The sequence below is a fragment of the Bacillus rossius genome, chromosome 2 (assembly GCF_032445375.1).
Source record: "Bacillus rossius redtenbacheri isolate Brsri chromosome 2, Brsri_v3, whole genome shotgun sequence".
NCBI lineage: Eukaryota > Metazoa > Arthropoda > Insecta > Phasmatodea > Bacillidae > Bacillus > Bacillus rossius.
In genome coordinates, this window is record NC_086331.1 from 103,473,120 (window position 1) to 103,495,239 (window position 22,120).

The following is a 22,120-nucleotide window of genomic DNA, read 5'->3' on the forward strand; positions in this document are numbered from 1 at the left end:
CTACTTCTGACACCAAATGTCACGGATGGGAATACAGGTTCGAAAATGATAGCCAATTTATAAAAAACAGTTGTATTTATTACCTAATATGTACAGTATTAAGTTGTAACAATTAAACTGTCTAGCTACAAATTTATCGCTATTTCATAAGGTCCCAATTTTACTCTCTCCACTGCAGCTCGGCTCTAGAATGGCTTTCATGACTGTTTGTCTCTTATCGTTCGCATCTAGCTCAACATATTGATTCGTACTACTCACTCGTCCACCGCACACTCGCCACAGTCCCGGATGCTTCAGTTTCCGATGCATCAGTCTTTGCACACAAAGCCTATCGCTCGTCATCCACCATCGCTCACCAATAGGTAACTCGCCCACTTCATTTCCCTGCCTCGGAAGCTGTAGTCACCGTTTTTATACCCCTCAGTTCCCTTCTGCAATGGTCTCGTACCCTTTGGAAGTATCACGTCATCAGGGTCGACCTGACACCCGAAGCTCCCAGAACATTGGCTTCCTATTTACGCTACTTCACATAGGCAGGGTTCTGGGAACGTGCCGAACTCTCCGAGCCGCAGAGAGTTCTCAATGAGACATCTCGGAGGGAGATGGAAGCGGTTGGAAGGGGAGTAGCGAGGCGCCATTGCTAATTGAACGCCCTACAACTGTGGGCCTTGCTCATAACAATAATTTTTTTTTTTTTGTTGCATTTCAGTGGAGTGTATATTATTTCGGTTGTCTGTCATTAAGCAAAAATAACTTACCCGAAGTTGAACCATGGTGAAACAAAAATTATGATAGTGATGATAATTACAAAGACTTACGCGCCTTTTTACACCCATAAGTGAATGTCTGTTGAAAGCATTTGTGGTAGAACAAAGGGAGGTATTGAGTTAAAATGTTATAAATGGCCCTTGAATAAAAGTAACAACTAAAAAAACTAAAATAAGATAAACCTGGCGTGCGATTATACCGGCAAGAGCGCATGCCCTGCAAGCTGAGCCTGACCTTCTTGCTGTAGGGGAAGCTGTCGACGAGGTTGGCGCCGCCCAGCAAGTGGCGCAGGTCAGGCGGCAGACAGGACGCGATGTCGGACAGCGGTGGCGACCGCACGCCGGAAGCAGACGTGTAGCCGCCGCCGGACACGACGGGTGCCGAGGAGCGCAGTCCGGAGCTGCTCACCACGCTGGACGCTGCGCACACAACGCGCGTCGCGTGTCAGCCGACTGCTTGGTGCTCGTGCGCTGTAACACGCTCCCGAGTCTCGCCGGAGCCTGTTCCAACCTGTCACTCTTGCGCACCTGGCGTCCGCGTCAGGTACTACGGGGGGGCACAAAAGTATCCAATCGGAATGGTTACCATTCCGTAAATTATACATCATCGTGTGCCCGGAGCAATCCGGAATGGTTACCATTCAGCATTTGCTGGCAAATATCGTATAATTGCAAATCCGGAAAAGTATCCACTGTATGAATGGTTAACATTCCGACTTTTACTGCAAATGTGCTGCTAGAAAAAAATCAGGAAAAGTGTCCGCAGTGTGAATGGTTACCATTCCGGATTGGATATATTTCCGCGTTCGTCTGCAAAATACGGAAAAGTACCCGCTGTCGGAATGGTAACCATTCCAGTTTTGTGTGCGCAGATATAAAAGTAGCTCCTAAAATCCTGAATGATTACCATTCCGGTTTTCCTTGCCAATGCACTTAATTTAAAAATACTGAAAAGTTCCCGCAGTGTGAATGGTAACCATTCCGGGTTTATTTGACAATGCACTTACTTTAAAAATCCTGAAAAATGCCGCAGCATGAATGGTTACCATTCCCGTTTTCGCAGCTGTTGCACATCTCTTAATAATCCTGAAAACTATCCATTCGGAAAAGTATCCGCTGAGGGCGTGCAGTTGACTCATTTACCCATTGCTAGATGGCAGCAGTGTTATCTGTACACGAGAGATGGCGTGCACAAAACATTTGCATATGAATTTATGATCAAATATAATTTATTTTCTTTCAGAAAGCTTTACTACCCATATCTGTGTTGCGAATAACTGGATAATGTCAACTGAAAAGAAATATTTAGTATGAACAATATTTTTTCTAAAATATCTCTAAAAATGTCTTTTGATTTATGGGACTGGACTTGTCTTTATCCTTAAAACACGCAATTAAAAACATTGTACGTATTTTTATTTTTATTTTTAATTTTGTATATTTCAGAAATAATAGGCCTACTGCCAAATTATACTTGAGTGTTCATGAATACAAAAATATCTACACTAATGGAGTTCTTAAAATCAATTTTGTTTGGGCAAAGGCAGAAAGTTAGTGATAATATTTCGGTCATCAATCAAGGTCTATATAACCATTTCATTTCGCTATTTTGTTGTTATTGATCAATTGCGTATGACGTACATGCCAGACCACATTACCGTGGGAATTAAAAATTTACACGTGACTAAAAGGCCCGTGCTCAAATTTTCGTACTTCTTGTGTAATGTTGGCAGACATGATGTATGTGCGGCCTGCTGTTCTTGTAATACGTTCAACAGCACTGCGTAATTTAATGCTAATATGTTAATTTTTTTTAATTGCCTTCGAAATAAATAATTGCTGAAAAATCATATTCAGTGTTATATTTTGACCACAAGATGCTACAGTGTCAATAAGCAATAGCCATTTGCAGTAATAAACGAAGCTGCTCTGTGTATCAATGAGATTTTTTTAGCATAGCAGTTTGTTTTGATAGCAATTATTCTTGAAGATTAGTTGAGCAATAATTGGCTCTGTAAATCTTAAATATCATGTTTCTGTGCGGCAAAATTACTATCACACTTTTGGCTGGACTTCAGTATAAGCATTAGCTTTATTCAAATATGCACGTTTCCTTTAGCCGAGTAGCTTCTTTATTGCGTTTTCAAAGTGAAAATGTAATTTGATATATCTAATAACCTAGTAATTGTATGAATTAATATGATTAAATATATGCTGTAATTCTGCAGTGTGGCGACTTCTAAAAAATATGGTGATAAAAACTTAAGTGAAAGGTTCGTTAGGTTAACTATGATAATAATACATCAATCCTTTGTTGACTCATTTCAATTCTTGTAAATATGTTTTTTTATTCCCAACTAAAATCTTTCACTTGAATAGTTATTCACCAAATTTTTCAAAATCTATGCTTCTCTTCAAAATTACCATGTATGCTAGCAAAAATTCTTAAATAAAATCTCTGATCAAATCTGCAAAATAAACTACAAGATCATGTGTCGTGACAAAAATTTATTTGGCTAACTTGACAGCCAGCGAAACAAACACTATTAGCACGTACTTGTTTTGAAGCTGGTGTTCCACATCTCTGACCTTGTACACCACACACCCACTAAAGTGATGCATAGTAATTGGCAAATGGCAGTTAGGCCCACTCAGCTATTCATAGCTACAGAACATTCTAACATCACTGCGTTTCCGTAATCTATACTATTAATAAAACTGTTCGAGGTGAAAAGTCTGTACATTGGATGAAATGATGGAAAAAATATTGGAAACGACTTTTTACGTTATTTATAACACAGTAATAATGTTTTTAAAATTTTTGTCTGTTTGTCTGTTTTTCTGTTTGTCTGTTTGTTCCAGCATCAATCGAAAAATACTTGACAGATTTTGAAGAAACTTTTTGACGTGACAACGTCTAATAAAGCGATGAAAGCCGGCTGCTTGCACGAAAAAGTGTCCCATTGCGCACATTATCCCGTTATGCTCTGTCCCGTTACGCTCATTGTACGCTTGCGCCGCATCTGTCTCTTCCACTCGATTGGAACATCCATCGATTTGACTTTTTTGAGGCACATTAAACTTAAAATACTCCCATTCGTTTCCTACTTTTCCTATCATCGTCCTATCCTTAACAGAATAACACAGATTGGAAGAAGTTAAATATCAAACATGTATAAAAGTTATAGTTAAAATAATCTGTTCGTTAAAGTAATAAACATACCTATTTGAATTAATGAGTGCAAATAAAAGTAAAGTAAAAGTAAATTAAATTGTAGATTTCATTTCACTCCTTCTTTGTATCCATACAAAATAGTGATAATTCAATAAATTGATTCTATTTTATTCATAAAAGTATGCAATCATTTCATCAGTGTTTTGTTATGACGTTGTCACGTTAAACTATCGTCCGTAAACCGACTTTACAGACAACCAATTATTTTATTTGAAAGATCTTTTGCCAACTGAGAAACTAGGCTATATATTATTCCATAATTTCACCCCTAAAGGCGCGAAAAAGGGGTGAATGTGGTTTTAACATAATTAATTATATCTTGAAAACTAATAATGCAAAATAAAACATATTGGGTAACAATAGTAAACCTACAACAACTACCATCCACAATTTTTTCATTTTGCATAATTTCACTCCTAAGGGGGTGCAAAAGGGGTGAATATGGTTTTAACATAATTCATTATATTTTAAAAACTAATAACGCAAAATAAAATATATTGGGTGACAATAGTAAACATACAACAGCTACCATCCACAATTTTAGAATTTTGCGTAATTTCACCCCTAAGGGGGTGCAGAAGGGGTATATATGTTTTTAGGTTATAAATTATATCTTAAAAACTAATCACGTAAAATAAAATATATTGGGTAACAATAGTAAACATACAACTACTACCAAACACCGATTTATCATTTTGCATAATTCCACCCCTAAGGGGGTGTTAAGGGCGTAACAATGTTTTTAAAAATTATAAATAATATATATATAAAACCATTCATGCATAAGAAAAGATACTGGGTACCAATAGTAAGCATACAACGACTACCAAACATATTTATCAATTAGCATAATTCCTTCCATTATGGGGTGTGAATGGGGTAAATATGGTTTTAAAATAATAAATTATATGTCTTAAACCATCACGCCTAAGAAAAGATACTGGGTACCAGTAGTAAACATACAACGACTACCAACACATAGTTATCATTTTGCGTTGTTCTACCCCTTAGGGGGTGTAAAGGGGGTAAAATGGTTTTAAAATAATTAATTATTTATCTAAAAACATTCATGCTTTAGAAAAGATACTGGCTACCAATAGTGAACATACAACGACTACCATACACCACTTTATCATTTTACGTAATTTCACCCCTAAGGGGGTGAAAAGGTAATACAGTTTCAAGATAATAAATTCTATCTCAAAAACTTATTATGCTAAATAAATGATACTGGGTACCAATAGTAAATATACATCTCTTACCAAACAGAAATGTATCATTTTGCAAAATTCCACCCTTTGGGGGGTGTAAAGGGGGTAAATATGGTTTTAAAATAATTAATTATATATCTGAAACCATTCATGCATAAGAAAAGATACAGGCTACCAATAGTGAACAAACAACGACTACCAAACACAATTTTTGCATTTTGCGTAATTCCACCCCTTAGGGGTGAAGTGGGGTTAAACATGGTTTTACAATAATTAATTTTTTATCTTTAAAAGCATTCACGCATAAGAAAATCTACTGGGTACCAATAGTGAAAATAGAACTAGGTACTACCAAACAAACAAAAAATGATTTATCTGCAACTGAACTACGTAAATTGTAAGTTGCAATTAAAATTTTTTATTACATTGTTTACTCGCTTTAAAAAGACTACATAAAAAGCAAATTATTTAAAATTTTGCAGTGCAGCTCTACTGTAGTGTAATGATTACATTTTATATTAATCTAATCAATAAACATAACAATTGTTCACGTACTAATAGTTCTTTCCATGGACTGAAAACATTTATTTTTCCAAAATATAACTATTAAAAAAAATTTCTTCGCTTTTTCCTATTATAGGAATGTTATAATTTTACATCATTATTTTATGCCTATGAGAAATATAAGTAATATAACAATATTTTATGTAAACGTACTTTTATAATATTAAATTAAGGTAGCCAAGCTTTCGCATAACTGGCTTTCAGTTACATTTTTAAGGTTTTTGTGTAAAGTAATTTAGGAAACATTCTTGACAATGTACGTAAAATAACGTGTTTAAAATATAAAATTTTATTGTATTATATTGTTGGTGAGGGGTGCGACTGGCCATCGGTTGGCTGCTGCAAATAACGGAGGCGTGGTTTAAATTAGTATGGTCGAATGTCGCTGTCACCACCTTCCATGAGCCGGAAATGACAATTCGCAAGGTGGGGTCTAGGCAACTAGTCACATTGTAGAAACCAGTAATAAAGTAAGGATGGTAGAGGTAACTAACAGCGACTTTGCCATAATCCCTGGGTGGACATATTGACGAAAGGAAACATGTCTAATCTAACCACAAGTTACAGATTTATTTCAGATCATTTTAAATTTCCAAATGTTTTTAAGGGAACGACACCAACGAATTGTCTATATTAATTTACCATACGCCTAAAATATTATGAACTAGCGGAAGTCAAGCCAGTTTTCAAAACGTGTTCATGTTTTTATCGTTTTCGTGGCATTATTATATTCAACTTTCGTGAAAGAATTTTAACTGTTCCATTGTGTGCCACAAACTTCAAACTCTTTTCAGTAACTTACCGGTAAACAAAAAAAAAAAAATCAAGCAAGTGGATTGATTGTGAAAACACGCTGAAATATAGTAATAACGAAATTAGAAGACATTCGCCAAAGGTTTGAGAATATTTTATTAAACATTAAGAAATTAGTGTTATAAAATAAAGCAAAGATTAAAAAACCCACTGATATTAATCTATATTGTTTATTTTCACATTACTTCTTGAAAATTAAATTTAGGCAAAGTTGATCTAATTACAATATTAAACTGTTCATTATGTTTATTATGACAAGTAACCATCCCCTGTATCCCCACATTCACCTATTAAAGCAAACATAAGTTATTGAAACGTCAGTTAAGTTACCAATTTTGTTGTGATCATTTGTAGAAGTATTTAAATTTTTTTTTTTAAATTTTAATGAAATAAGTAATTGATCATACTAATAAAATGGTACATTTTAAAAGTTTGCAAAGAAATACATACACAAGAAGGATAAAAAAAAGTAAAATTATATTGTAGTTTTCCGAAAACATATTTACGAAAATAAACACCAGAGGAGGTGAAAGTTGGGCGCGGGTGTATCGAAAATTAAAATAATAATATATTTTTTTAACTAATCCTGAAGACTTGTTTGACCTACCAATATCAGGCAATAAGTATTAGTAATTAAGGCTACTTTCCAAGATTTTACACACAGAAAACTGATGACAATTAATTTGGAAGCAGTGCTAACGTCAAAAGCACATTAAAATATGTAGTGCTATTGAATTTTTTTCTTTACGCAACATGAAAATATAAACTAAAAAAAAATAACTACTACGTCCAGCGATACATTTGTTAGATTTGCTGTTAAAGTTCTTTTTGTTTTTTAAGCTATAATTTATTTCTTGATGACAGGTATCCTATGTAATTTTCTGCACCTCTGACATGTAAGAAAAATTGATGATTATCGGTTGAGTAGTTAAGGCGTAAAAGCGTAACAAACAAACTCACATTTACATTTATAGTATTAGTAGGCTAGTAGGATTCTCAGTGTTAAGGGCAAGCTTTAAACCCAGATTCCACAGCACAGACAACCTTGGTGACAAGACTGCCGATTAACTCATTCCAGACCCAGGTTCAGATCGGTTCCAAGTGTTACAATGTAGGAAGTATATAATGGTTTTAACGAAAAAAATTGGTCATCTGTAAAGTCGGTTTACGGACGAAAGTTTAACATGACGTCATAACAAAACATTGATGAAATGATTGCATACTTTTATGAATAAAATTGAATCATTTTTATTGAATTATCACTATTTAGTATGGATATAAAGAAGGAGTGAAATTAAATCTACAATTTAATTGATAAATTTACTTTTATTTGCACTCATTAATTCAAATATGTTTATTACTTTTACGAACAGATTATTTTAACTATAACTTTTATACATGTTTGCTATTTAACTTCTTCCAATCTGTGTTATTCTGTTAAGGATAGGACGATGATAGGAAAAGTAGGAAACGAATGGGAGTGTTTCAAGTCTAATGTGCCTCTAAAAGTCAAATCGATGGTTGTTCCAATTGAGTGGAAGAGAGACAGATGCGGTGCAAGCGTACATAGAGCGTAACAGGACAATGAGTCATCCTTTTTCGTGCGTGCAGCCGGCGTTCATTGATTTATTAGACGTTGTCACGTCAAAAATATATTTGTTTTGATGAGCAAGTTGTTATTGAATTCTTTCTGTTACCTAGCCTTCAAATGAAATTTTAAAAAAATTTGTGGTTATGTAAACAATAGTTTACATGCTCAGATTTGTGTGTGCTATCACTGTTATTACATTGATGACCGAAATATTATCACTTATGTACTTTCTGCCTTTTCCCAAACAAAATTGATTTTAAGAACTCCATTAATGTAGATATTTTTGTATTTATGAACACTCAAGTATAATTTGACAGTGGACCTATTATTTCTGAAATATAAAAAATTAAAAATTAAATTAAAAATACGTACAATGTTTTTAATTGCTTGTTTTTAGGATAAAGACAAGTCAGTCCCGTAAATCAAAAGACATTTTTATAGATATTTTAGAAAAAAATATTGTTCATACTAAATATTTCTTTTCAGTTGACATTATCCAGTTATTCGCAACACAGATATGGGTAGTAAAGCTTTCTAAAAGCAAATAAATTATATATGATCATAAATTCATATGCAAATGTTTTGTGCACGCCATCTCTCGTGTACAGATAACACTGCTGCCATCTAGCAATGGGTAAATGAGTCAACTGCACGCCCTCAGTGGATACTTTTCCGAATGGATAGTTTTCAGGATTATTAAGAGATGTGCAACAGCGGCGAAAACGGGAATGGTAACCATTCATGCTGCGGCATTTTTCAGGATTTTTAAAGTAAGTGCATTGTCAAATAATCCCGGAATGGTAACCATTCACACTGCGGGAACTTTTCAGTATTTTTAAATTAAGTGCATTGGCAAGGAAAACCGGAATGGTAACCATTCAGGATTTTAGGAGCTACTTTTTTATCTGCGCACACAAAACTGGAATGGTTACCATTCCGACAGCGGGTACTTTTCCATATTTTGCAGACGAACGCGGAAAACTATCCAATCCGGAATGGTAACCATTCACACTGCGGACACTTTTCCTGATTTTTTTCTAGCAGCACATTTGCAGTAAAAGCCGGAATGTTAACCATTCATACAGTGGATACTTTTCAGGATTTGCAATTATATGATATTTGCCAGTAAATCCTGAATGGTAACCATTCCGGATTGATCTGGGCACATGAGGATGTATAATTTACGGAATGGTAACCATTCCGATTGGATACTTTTCAGTTGCCCCGGTACTACTACCTGCTCGTGTGTTTGTGTGCATGCATGCGTATGTTAAGCGCCTGGCATTCAGTTCTCGTTTCGACTAAAAAGGTAATGTTTATTTGACGTAAAATTTAACATTATTAACAGTTTTGATTTTTTTTCATAAACGAAAACATGACTGATAAGGAGTAAATAAAATTTTTGTATAAGAGTGCACTTTCATTTGTGATCGTGAAGATCTTGGAGACAGCAGTCAACTCGTCAGAGATAACGCATGGGAGGAAATAGTTGAGAAATTAATTTGAAAAAGTAAGCTTTCGTTTTCGTATGTATTTTTCCCACTTTCCTCGTATAGCTCGCCGCCTCGCGCAGGGCGCGCGCACGTATACCACCCATACAAAACACTTGGTTGCAAAACCATTGCTACAAAGTGTAAGTTGTATTTCCGGCCATTTACAACTCCTAAGTAACATTGTCTTTCGAGCCCAAGAAACTAATGCTTGTTTGAAGGGTTGCAAAATGTCGATAAAACATTGCAGTTAAAGGAATATTGTATATAATGCTGAAAAAACCGTGTTTAGAAATGTTACGAAAAGTGGACATTCGGACGTCCATAGAACATTGTAGTAAAATTTCAAAATTTGTTGTGTCAAAATTATCGTTTTACTTATGTTGGTAAGTTAAGTATCTTTTTTTTTCCGAAGATGTGAAGCTGTGTTTAAGATGCCATCTTCTTTTATTTATTTTTTTTTTCATTGTCATCGTCATTACTACTAGTTAAGGGCTATTTCTGTAAATTTAACACTGTACTTTTCTTGGATTGGTTGTTATGTTGCAAATATTTTCAACAGATATTTTCCTTAGTGTTATATAATGGTTGTAAAAAGTTGCGCAAATGTTGGCAATTGTTATCACTTCTGTGAAATTTTAGAGCAACTTTGCATTAATCATAGTTTAAAGTAGTTTTAAAAGGGCCTTAAACCATAAAGTAAATAATTTATGCTTTTATTAAGGCAAGTGCGCCATATGATATTACCTGATGTAAGGTTGGTTTTTTTTGTACGTTTCGGCGCGAGGTGACGCTATCTCGTCCCTCGCACCATAACCTTCATGCATTCTTCGTCAGGTCGCGGCGCGAGACGGCCACACTGCTCCGTGGTGCGCCTACCACTCTGAATACCAACAACTTCTTCATGGTAATAACGATTCATAGCGCCCGAGGGTTTTGTTAGTCACTGCCCACGCGTCCCCGGGTCATATTGCGATGCAAGGCTTTCCCCCCCCCCCCCCCCACCCCCCAACACACAGTCTTCAGTGTCACGGGACTGGCCGACTCCAGCGAACAAGATGTTTTACTTAACTATTCGCACGCACGTCTGTTGGCATCAACATCGAGTAACGGAACGTAGACTCACGGCTCCGACAGCGGAGCCCGATCCACGGTTGTATTCACAAACTAACGGGATTGGCCGTCTGCAATCGGACCTTCATAAGACTGCCGTAGTAATTGGCGTAATGTGCAATGTGTCTTAAGGGTGTATGTCCTCTTTAATGCAATTACAGTAGAATTTATATACAATGACTTCGCTTGTAACGACTAACCGCTTTTAACGACGATAATGTTTACTCAAGTTAGGTTTCATAGTTAGGTACTGAGAAAATAAACCGTTTAGTGTGACTCCGTTTTAAGTGACCAACTGCTTATAGCGACCATTAATTATGAATATTATGATATTACGTCCGGCTAAAACGACGCACAATGTTTTGTTTACGCAACCTACCAATACCTCGGCGCCCCTACTTCACCCCGCCCCCTTTATTGGCGCGTGAATCACAGTTAGTGTTTGTCACTTGTTATGACAAGTTCTTAAAGCTCGACAAAATGAGTTCTATGAAGCGAAAGTGTTTTACAATTGAAGAAAAAAGTGCAATATTACACCGATTAGAAGCCGGTGAATCAAATGTAACCCTTGCAAAGGAGTTTGGCGTATCTCATTCTACAATATCAACAATAAAGAAGAATAAAGATAAGATCGAGCCGCTGTTTAATGGCAATGTTTTAAAATGCAAACGTGTAAGGACTTCTACTTATGAGCCGGTGGATAAGGCATTGTTACAGTGGTTCAAGCTTCAGCGCGACCGGGGAATACCTGTGAATGGACCTCTGCTACAAGAGAAAGCAAACTTTTTTGCTAGACAGTTAGACATGCAAAATTTCACATGCTCCATGAGTTGGATAAACCGTTTCAAAGTAAGACACAACATCGTCAGTGGTAAGATTGCTGGCGAGTCTTTATCAGTTCAACAAGGTGATGTAGTCGATTGGTTAGAAAAGGTTAAGCCTACTCTACGTGCGCAATTTAGAGATGATGAAATTTTTAATGCGGATGAGACCGGGCTGTTTTATAAATTTGACAAGACTTTGAAATTTAAAGGTGAAAAATGTACAGGAGGAAAATTATCAAAGGAGAGAATTACTGTAATGGTGGCAGCCAACATGAGTGGCACTGTTAAAAAAAACTTATCGTAATCTTAAATCTCAACGTCCCAGATGTTTTAAAAATGTACAGCATTTGCCAGTGGATTATGAGAGCAACTGAAGAGCCTGGATGACCGCTGAAATTTTTAACAAATTGGTATGCGCATGGGATCGTGAACTTACAAAAAAGAACAAGAAAATCATGCTGTTAGTTGACAACTGTCCTGCACATCCCCATATTGAAAACTTGAAAAACATAACCCTGGTGTTTCTGCCTCCAAACACGACATCAGTGTTGCAACCCATGGATCAAGAGATTATTCGAGCTTTGAAATCACATTTTCGTAAAAACCTTGTCCTGAAAATGATCCAGTTACTAGACGGCCGCGGAAGCAGTAGTGTTGAGTACCCAAAGATCACTGTTCTTGATGCTATTCTAATGATTCAAGATGCCTGGACCCAACTCAAGCAAGGGACAATTTTTAACTATTACAAACACGCTGGTTTTATCCGAAGCAATGTAGACTGTAGCATAATTTTGAACGCAGATGATTTTAACGAAGGAGACGACGTACCGCTGAGCACTTGGGCGAGGGCTATTGATAAGCATCAGTTACCCATAACAAACGAGGACTTTGAACAATACGCGTGTGTCGACGATGCTGTCGCCACTTGTGAAGAACCGTCTGTTGAAAATCATTGTGGAAAATATCATCGCCAACGACGCAAATGGCAAAGTTAGCGATGGTGATGATGACGAACCAGCGGAGAATCACCGTACCGTGAGTGTGTCTGATGTTCTGAAGGCTGCGGAAACGCTCAATGTGTTTGTTCAGACTAACTTCGATGATGATCTAATGAAAACAATGATGTCACGAATTCACAATGCTGTTCGAAATTCTTACTACCGAACAAAAGCTTGTCAAAAACAAATTCAAATAACAGACTTTCTACGTTAGTTAGTAACAGAGTTTTTCATGTAGTGCGTGTGTATGAAATTTATCTCTTTGTAAAACAGTACATTATGTACCTATGTTTATGATTGGAATGTGTAAGAACCATTAAAATAAAGTATATGTGATTATATATCCTACAAAATGTTTTATTTACCTAAACCGTTTTTTAGTCATCCGGTTAGTACGACATAGTTTCGCCGGTCCCTTGAAGGTCGTTATATCCGGATTATACTGTATTTTTTTTTATGTTTAGCACGGTAAATTCGTAGATTTATGAGGGCCGAACTTCAACAAAATGAATATATATATATATATAGTGCATACTTTGTGCATAATTAGCTGGAAAATATGTATTTTGAACATGTTTGTGCAGTATGGATAAGGAGAACCAAATATAAATAATAAATGAAAACAAAATTTCTGTTTAAAGGCTTTACTGATGACTACTGCGGGGTATGGTTTAAAATTCCTTAAAATATTCTTAAATTTATTTAGCCTTTAAAAATCATTAAATTTCTAAAGCTTTTAATTGGCCAGGTAAAATTAAATATATTTTTTTCTCGGAAATAAATTAACCCAGTAAATTTGACTTTAAACCTAAAAGGTGACATTTTTATATTCCATTTAATTCTCCTTATTTATACTGCACAAATACATTAAAAATGCAACTATGCCAGCTCATTATGCATAAAGGATGCGATATGTATATATTCATTTTGTGAAAATGCAGCCACTCCAAAGTCGGGTGTTTAACCGTGTGGAACGTACAAACAAAATAATTACCTGAAACGGGACATACGCTTTAAGGAGAAACAGCATTATTTTGTCAGCACTAGCCACATCTGTACAGTGCAACTTACACATTAATAAAACACGTGTATTGAAAACCATCTACAGTCTTTATCAGTTTGTATTCAGAATAATCAGGAATCAGCACACTACACTGGCCAGGGTCTATGCTTCAGTGATCAGTTAGATTTTTAGCCTTCGAGCCTAGTGACACGCTAGGGCCATTGACCCACAAGCAGAGCATTCGGCTATCCAGCAATCCAGCGCCCGTTATTTCACCAGGCCCACCCCCGGACAGTTCTAGCAATCCAGCACCCAGTATTTCACCAGGCCCACCCCCGGACAGTTGTAGCAATCCAGCACCCGTTATTTCACCAGGCCCACCCCCGAACAGTTCTAGCAATCCAGCGCCTGTTATTTCACCAGGCCCACCCCCGGACAGTTCGAGCAATCCAGCACCCGTTATTTCACCAGGCCCACCCCCGGACAGTTCTAGCAATCCAGCACCCGTTATTTCACCAGGCCCACCCCCGGACAGTTCTAGCAATCCAGCACCCGTTATTTCACCAGGCCCACCCCCGGACAGTTCTAGCGATTCAGCACCTGTTATTTCACCAGGCCCACCCCCGGACAGTTCTAGCAATCCAGCACCAGTTACTTCACTAGACCAACACCCGGTCAATTGCAGTAATCCATCACCAGTAACTTCACTGGCCCACCCTCGGACAATTCCAGCAATCCAGCACCGGTTACTTCACTAGGCCCACCCCCGGACAATTCCAGCAAACCAGCACCAGTTACTTTACTAGACCCACCCCCCAGTTTTTAAGCCCAAACCTCTGGTGATGGCAAAATCTACAGAAATAGCCTTTAAAGCCAGCTCCATCCACACGATACCAATTTCCTTGGCAGTTTTCATGCCTATTTTCTGTTAGCGCTCCTGCTTCCGTGTAGGTAACATTTCCGCACCCATTCAATGGGTCTGGCTCTGTGTATTTAAGTTTTCATACCCGCAGTCTTAGCCAAAACCGTAATAGATTGTGTTCTATTTTCTGCTGTACCCACGAGCGGAAGTTGTCAAGATGGCGGACCCACATGTAGCAATATAAACCCTTATATAGTCCCTTTTGTAAACATTAGGGGACGTAAAAACCGTAATTAAATGCCAAATGAAATTGTATGATAGTAAAACTACCCTGGATTATATTGGTAAACTAAAATAGTCAAAGAAAGAAGTAATCAAAAGTTTTTAAATACATAATGAAAATGCATTACAAACTGAATAACCTTTAGTCTCCACCTCAACATGTGTAAGTCTCGGTAGTGGCAAAGCACGCAGTTATGGGGCTCGAGAGGTTACATTTTTATGTGACAACGTCTAATAAATTGATGAACGCCGGCTGCACGCACGAAAAAGTCTCCCGTTACGCACATTGTTCCCTTACGCTGTGTCCCGTTACGCTCATTGTACGCTTGCGCCGCATCTATCTCTCTTCCACTCAATTGGCCTATGCGTCTGAGGAGAAGAAAGACAGCGGCAGCACACAACTTACGTCTACACGTGAACTGTTTCGTCGACTGTTTATAATGTGAAGTGAAAAGTTAATGTGGTTTTCATTGCTTATTACAACAAAAATTTCGGCAATAAAGGTTAATTATTCTTGCATTTTAAAAATCTGATTACTAGTATAATTTCAAGTATTTATTCTTTTATTATTAAAAAAAGTAGCATCTATCGGCGAGTGCAGTAATAATAGGTTATGTTAGATATTTGATTACAATTTATTTATATGAAAACTTGTTCGTAATTATATTTAAACGAAAAGTTAATGTGGTTTTCATTGCTTATTACAATAACAATGTCGGCAATAAAGGTTAATTATTCTTTCATTTTAAAAATCTGATTACTAGTATAATTTCAAGTATTCATTCTTTTACTATTAAAAAAAGTAGCATCTGTAGGCGAGTGCAGTAATAATAGGTTATGTTACAATTGACTAAAAAATTATGGTGATTCATATAATTTATGATAGATATTTGATTACAGTTTATTTATTTGAAAACTTGTTCATAATTATATTTAAACATTATAGCTAAACGCCAGTTTTTAAAATTAAGTTCAAGTCATATACACGTGAACTGTTTCGTTGACTGTTTATAAAGTGAAGTGAAAAGTTAATGTGGTTTTCATTGCTTATTACAACAACAATTTCGGCAATAAAGGTTAATTATTCTTGCATTTTAAAAATCTGATTACTAGTTTATTATGAAACAGTGATAATAAATAATTAATGAATTAACTAACACTTCATAGAAACCCACAACTTTTAGCCTAAATAAAAATGCGAGATGATTTTTCTTCACTTAAATTTAAGTTTATTATACAAACTATGCTTTTTTCTTTGTCTCACAGGGTTAAAAAATTGTTAGTTACTTTTTCTCAAAATAATTAGTAAAATAAATTAGTAATAAAGTTATATATATAATATGTAAATCGTAACAATCTTTTGTTATTACAATGAACAGAGTGTCTACTGACCCTGGAAAACCTGGAAAAATCAGGGAATATTGTAATCAGGGAAAAATAAGGGAATTTTTTCAAAAATCAGGGAATTTTTGTTTGGTAGGTTGTAGTTGGCAATACTTTTTTGTTTATTGATCAGCTTGCATTGACGTAGCATCAAGTGTATCTCCTCCCATTTTTATTTTTGAATGGCAAGTAACTAACAGTTCCCACATCCATTTTCTTTTATTTACCATCGGATTCGGAAGTGGCGTTAAATCACGTGATACAAACTGGTTCAAGCTGGTCTGTTATCCTGCTGATGTACGTGCTGCGGCATGTGCTTCCCGCGTTCGGATTACACCGACAGGTGCATTTAATTTTAAGTAATTATGGATGCCCCCAACGTAAACTGGGCATTTTTGTTAGCTTTGAAAATACATATCACAGACACTTTTGGTGAAGATTCGCCATCGTTGCTAGAAATTGGTAGCTGTGGGCTTCATACGGTCCATGGTGCTTTGAAAACTGGAATTTCTGCTACACAATGGGACGTTGTAAGTTTTTTGAGGCACATTTACTTTTTGTTTAAGCATGTACCTGCAAGGAGGGCAGATTACATTAGAATAACTAGAGCAGAGCTTTTTCCCAAGAAATTTTGTGCAATCAGATGGTTAGAAAATACTGCAGTTGCTGAGCGTGCCATGAAAACGTTACCCCACCTAAATAAATTTGTTAGTGAAGTTTCTATTTCATCTGTCTTTCAATGTAGGTAGTGGAAAGTGCTCTTGAAGATAATCTTCTAGAAGTAAAATTTACATTTTTCCACTCTTTGGCATCAGAGCTGGAATTGTTTCTTACAATGTTCCAAAGAAATTTGTTAGTGAAGATTCTATTTCATCTGTCTTTCAAAGTAGTGAAAAGTGCTCTTGAAGATAATCTTCTAGAAGTAAAATTTACATTCTTCCACTCTTTGGCATCAGAGCTGGAATTGTTTCTTACAATGTTCCAAAGTGAAGCACCCATGGCACCTTTTCTGTATGATTCACTGGTAGACATTTTATTAGCTTTGGCAGGAAAGTTTGTGAAACCAGAGGTACTGAAGAGCTTTAGGGAAAAACACAATGTATCTCGATTGGATGTAGATAACCAGGAAAATCTATTTACTGCTAACAATATCAAGTTGGGTTATGCAGTACGCCATGCCATCAAGAATGAAAAAGTACCAGAAAAGTCTGTCCTGTTACTGAAAAATGATGTTAGGACTTGTCCAAAGGTTATGGTAAAAAAACTTCAAGACAAAAGTCCCCTGAAGTACAAACTTACCAAAGGAATTTCCTGCTTATGTCCGTCTATGGCTTTAAATTTGGGTGTGAGGAAACAGCGTGTGAAGTACAGCTTAGAATGTTGTCTTCGAAACAGGTGGCTATCAGGACAAGAAGCTGATAACATTGAGTGATCATATCAGTTGGTATGTTCCTCGCCAGATTCTGAAGCACTGTTCTCGTCTTTTTCTCGAGAAGATGGGCGCCTTGATCACTTGTGGATGCTCATTCTTAAGGCACATACAGTAGTTGCCAAAACAGGCCTTCTAAAGTTTGTGAGGATGGTGATGGAAATGCATCATTATAAAGAGGATTTTCAGTGAATTATAATATGCTGACTGAAAACTTGCAGGAAGAAACACTGATTGCACAAAGACAAGTGTATGACTTTGTTCAACGTTCTGGAGGTGTAGAGCATGTTGATATCATCAAGTCCATGTTACAGTATGTAAGAAATGCTAGTTGTAGGTGTAAGGAAGCCCTGCAAACAAAACAAAAAAAAAGGAAGCTACAGACAAGAAGAAGGCAGAAAAAAGAAGAGTTGAAGAGGAGATCAAGGCATTGCAGTTTAAGAAGGCTCGAGTGTTGGATTTGGCTTGTTCTGAAGCAAGTGCTATAGACGCAAAAGTTGAGTCACTGCGAAATTGACGGGAGCTTCCTTTTACTAATGTTTTTTGTGTGTGAAATATTTGTAGCAGCATGTTTTATTTGCCATCAATTGAGTCACTTTGGCCACGTCTAGAAGAAGGTAATATTTTTACTAATTTAAGTAAGTTGAAATACTTTAAAACCCATCAATGTATTGTTATGCAGTTTTTTCAGTTTCGTGGAATGTCGTAATTGTGTAAGAAAACCTGGAAAAATTCAGTTTTAGACCTGGAAAACCTGGAAAAATCAGGGAATTTCATTTACTAGATCTGGTAGACACCCTGAATGAAACTAGCATAATCAATACTGTGAATGAGCTCGATGAACTGTCTGATTAATACAGTATTATTAATATATCATAAATAATCTATATTAAAGCAAATTCAATTTCAATCGTATCCTTCAATTTTATATTACTAGATTTAGAAACTAACCTACAATAAAAAAGGTTAATTTTAAATTGCTCTATATTTGTTTTTAAATACTAAACCAAATTTGATATATTTTTTGCAAATGAAATGTAGAAGATAAAAAATCAAAAAACCTTCCACGAGAAGTATTAATTTTTAATATTAACATAAGGAATTTTCATTATTATTTTTTTTTTTTTCAGTATTTGGTTTAATTGACAGCAACATGTTTATCCTACCCCTTCATGCTTGCTTAGATGGCCACTGAATTGGCTGATATTCTGTTAAAATTTTAGGTATGTGTGTTTGAATTAAGATTTCTTTCTTCTTTTCTGCTATACAAACATTTATGCCCACTTTGATACCCATAAGTATAACAGAAGGTATAGTATAAAATGGGCGCTGTGTGGGATGGGCTTAACTAACAACAATGAAGAGAAAATTAAAAAATATTAATAATAATGGCGTGTAAGAATCCACCTTAAAGTTATGGTTAAAAAAAAACATTACAGATAAATATGGCGATGTTCATGACAGGGGCATAGCCATTTAGGGGTTCGAACCCCCACCCTTCCCCTTAGCACCAAATCTTTAATTAATTTCTTATTCATCACTCAAACAAATTTCATATTAAAATTAATAAAAATTTTACCATTACAATATTAAAATTTAAGAACCGAAATCTGCTAAAATAGCACTATTTTACACCTCAAAATCCAAATTTTCCCGGGGGAGGACCCCCGGACCCCCCGCTTTAATATGGGGGGGGGGGGGGGGCATGCTTCTTAACACCCCCCATACACAAATCCTGGCTACGCCACTGGTTCATGATGGATTGTCACAATATTTGGTGGAAATAATATTTTTGAATTAAATTAAATAAGAACTAGTGGTAAAATATTGTAAGATTTTTGAATAATTTTAACAATGGGGAAGATCAATTTAAAATGTTTTTTTTTGGACATATGTCATTGCTGGTCATACTGTATGTCATAGAGAATACTAAATAATGGGCAAAAAATAGGAATAAGAAAACACATACAAAATAAAACAAAACCAGTCAATGTCAATAGTTAAATGCATAGACCGCATAGAGATTTCAGTGGACGGAATAAGTCCGAAAATATATCACAGCCCAGACACACTCAGTGAGCTGACAACGATGAGACAGTTGCAAAAAATAACAATAAATAAAGACAAAAACCCAACTCGAACTACACAGCAGCCAACAGACGAACCCAACGATGATACTTCACAGAGCTATTCTGACAACACAACGACGTCAGAACAGATGAACAGGCTTCTTATGGCAAAACAGTTTCGACGTTTCGGGAACTGAGATCTGTTCCCGTCATCAGGCACAAACAGACAGTTCAAACCAAAGAAACATGGACTGTGCTTCATGAACTAAGATGATTGGGATTTATAGAATAAAAAACTATTAAAAAAATACGAGAAGTCGTTATGTTCTGTTCCTCCGGCGGCTGGAGTTGGACTTGTGGAGATGGAGATGGTCTGCCATCTTGGATTATGACGTCACGGCGGACATATTGGATGACCTTGACCTTGACCTTGCCAAAAATTAGCCAAATTCGCCAAAATTTTCCGTTTGTAGTAAAAAATTCCTCAAATAAATCACAGAAAATTTGAAATTTAAAAATTAAATTTGGGGAAGGGGGGAACCCGCATAAAATTCAAAAATTTTATAGAAAAACTTGTGTCGTTTCCTGCTTGAAAAATCAGCATCGGCAGCTTACAAAATCCTTCAACAAGCTTTCAAGGAGGGTGCTATGAGCCACACACTTGTTTTCGAGTGGTTTGGGCGCTTTAAACGTGGTGAGATGATTATTGAAGACAATGCTCGTTTTGGGCGCCCTTCAACATCTCGAAAAAATGAAAACGTTGAAAAAATCCGCCATAAGATCAAGGAAGACCGTTGTTTCACGATCGACGATATTTCAGAAGAGACAGGAGTGAGTTGGAGCTCATGACAGCGGAGTTTGACTGACAACTTGCAAATGAATCGTATTGACGCTAAATTTGTTCCTCGCCTTCTCGAACAGGATAAAAAAAAAATATTTGATTGAATTTGAGCCAGGACTAGAAAAAAGAGATTAAGTGATCCAAACTTTTTGACCAAAGTCAGTACAGGTGATGAGTTAGTGTTACTGGTATGACCAAGCAAGTGTATAGCCAGTGGAAGACTCCCAACTCCTTCAGACTAAAAAAAAAGACAAGTGAGGTTGAATTTTAAGACGATGATAATTTTTTCTTTATTATGATCGTGGAATTGTGCACCGGGTATTTGACCCCCCCCCCCCCCCCTCCCCCCTCCTTCCCGGGCCAGATAGTTAACCAGCACTTTATTTGGAAGTTTTAAGACTTTTGCGACAGGATGTGCGGAGGAAAGGCCCGAAACTTTGGCGATCAGGTGACTTGTTCCTTCATCACGACAACGCCCCCGCACACACGGCCTTACAAGTGAACCGCCAAGTATGGTCTGTTGATCTCAACCTCTGTATTCGCCAGACCTAGCCCCTTGCGACTTTTTATTATTCCCGAGAATTAAGAAAAACCTAATAGGGAAGCATTTTTATAATGTGGAGGCAATAAATACAACTTTGCAAAGAGCACTGGAGGATATCAAAGTTGAAGAGTTTCAGAGGTGCTTCAAACCGTGGGGAAAAATACTTGACAAGTTCATTGCATCTAATGGAGAGTACTTTGAAGGTGACTGAAGGAATTTTGTAAAAATTAAAAAGGTATTAAAAAAAATTTTATGTCAAAAATCCGTGTTTTTTTTGGTTCCCCCCTCGTATAACGATAGTTAAGGTCAGTAGCGAGTGAGTGAATGCCACATTTGACTCAGCCATTAAGTTAAGGACATTAGGATGCGCGTTAACGTGACCATAGAGCTAGAGGTGGATTGCAGAGTATAAATCTGTTACTTTGTAACTGATACATGCCTGTATCAAGTACTGCAAACGAGTACACTATTCAAGTATCAAGTATTTTAGTATCAGTTTATAATTCACCTTGAACAACACCACGGCCAATGTGCGCAGAACCCGATCGCAGATGACGGTCACTTGGGCGGAGCTTGTGAAATGGGAGGGAGCGGCACGACGAATAAGGGATAAAGAAGGGAAAGAATGTAGGGGAGGGGGAAGCCTGTCCCTGCCCGAACACGCCCGAATATTCACCTTCGGCCAACCTCGGGTTTATTTATATATATTTATATTTCTCTGTTTATTTTAATGTAGCTATACTAACCTAACTAACCGTCCATAGTGTTCTAAAGTGTTTTAATGTAGCTAACCTAACCGACCACTTTTAATATTTGAATTCATTTTTCCTGCGCAAAAATAAAACAAATCCCGAGGTTGACCGAAGGTGAATATTCGGGCGTGTTCGGGCAGGGACAGAGCTTGATGTACATCTTAGGCTTCTCATCAAAGTACGCTCAGTGTGCAGTGCGTGCTCCTTGCAAAGATTGAAGACTCCGTTTACGAAAGGCGTGGAAAGAGAACACCGATACCTTTTTTTCGACTACGAAGAATGTAGACTGAGAAAACTGATACCTTTTTACGACTACGAAGAATGTAGAATGAGAAATTTGATACCTTTT

At 36.6% G+C, this 22,120-nt stretch overlaps 1 protein-coding gene across 1 annotated transcript in view; it reads right to left on the minus strand.

The window, feature by feature from the left end:
- Positions 1-22,120, minus strand: part of LOC134529539 (uncharacterized) — a 48,876-nt gene that overhangs the window by 18,155 nt on the left and 8,601 nt on the right. Inside the window, exon 3 of the mRNA XM_063363740.1 lies at positions 1,003-1,187. Coding sequence (XP_063219810.1) covers positions 1,003-1,187 — 185 coding nt within the window. The remainder of the gene's footprint in view (positions 1-1,002; positions 1,188-22,120) is intronic.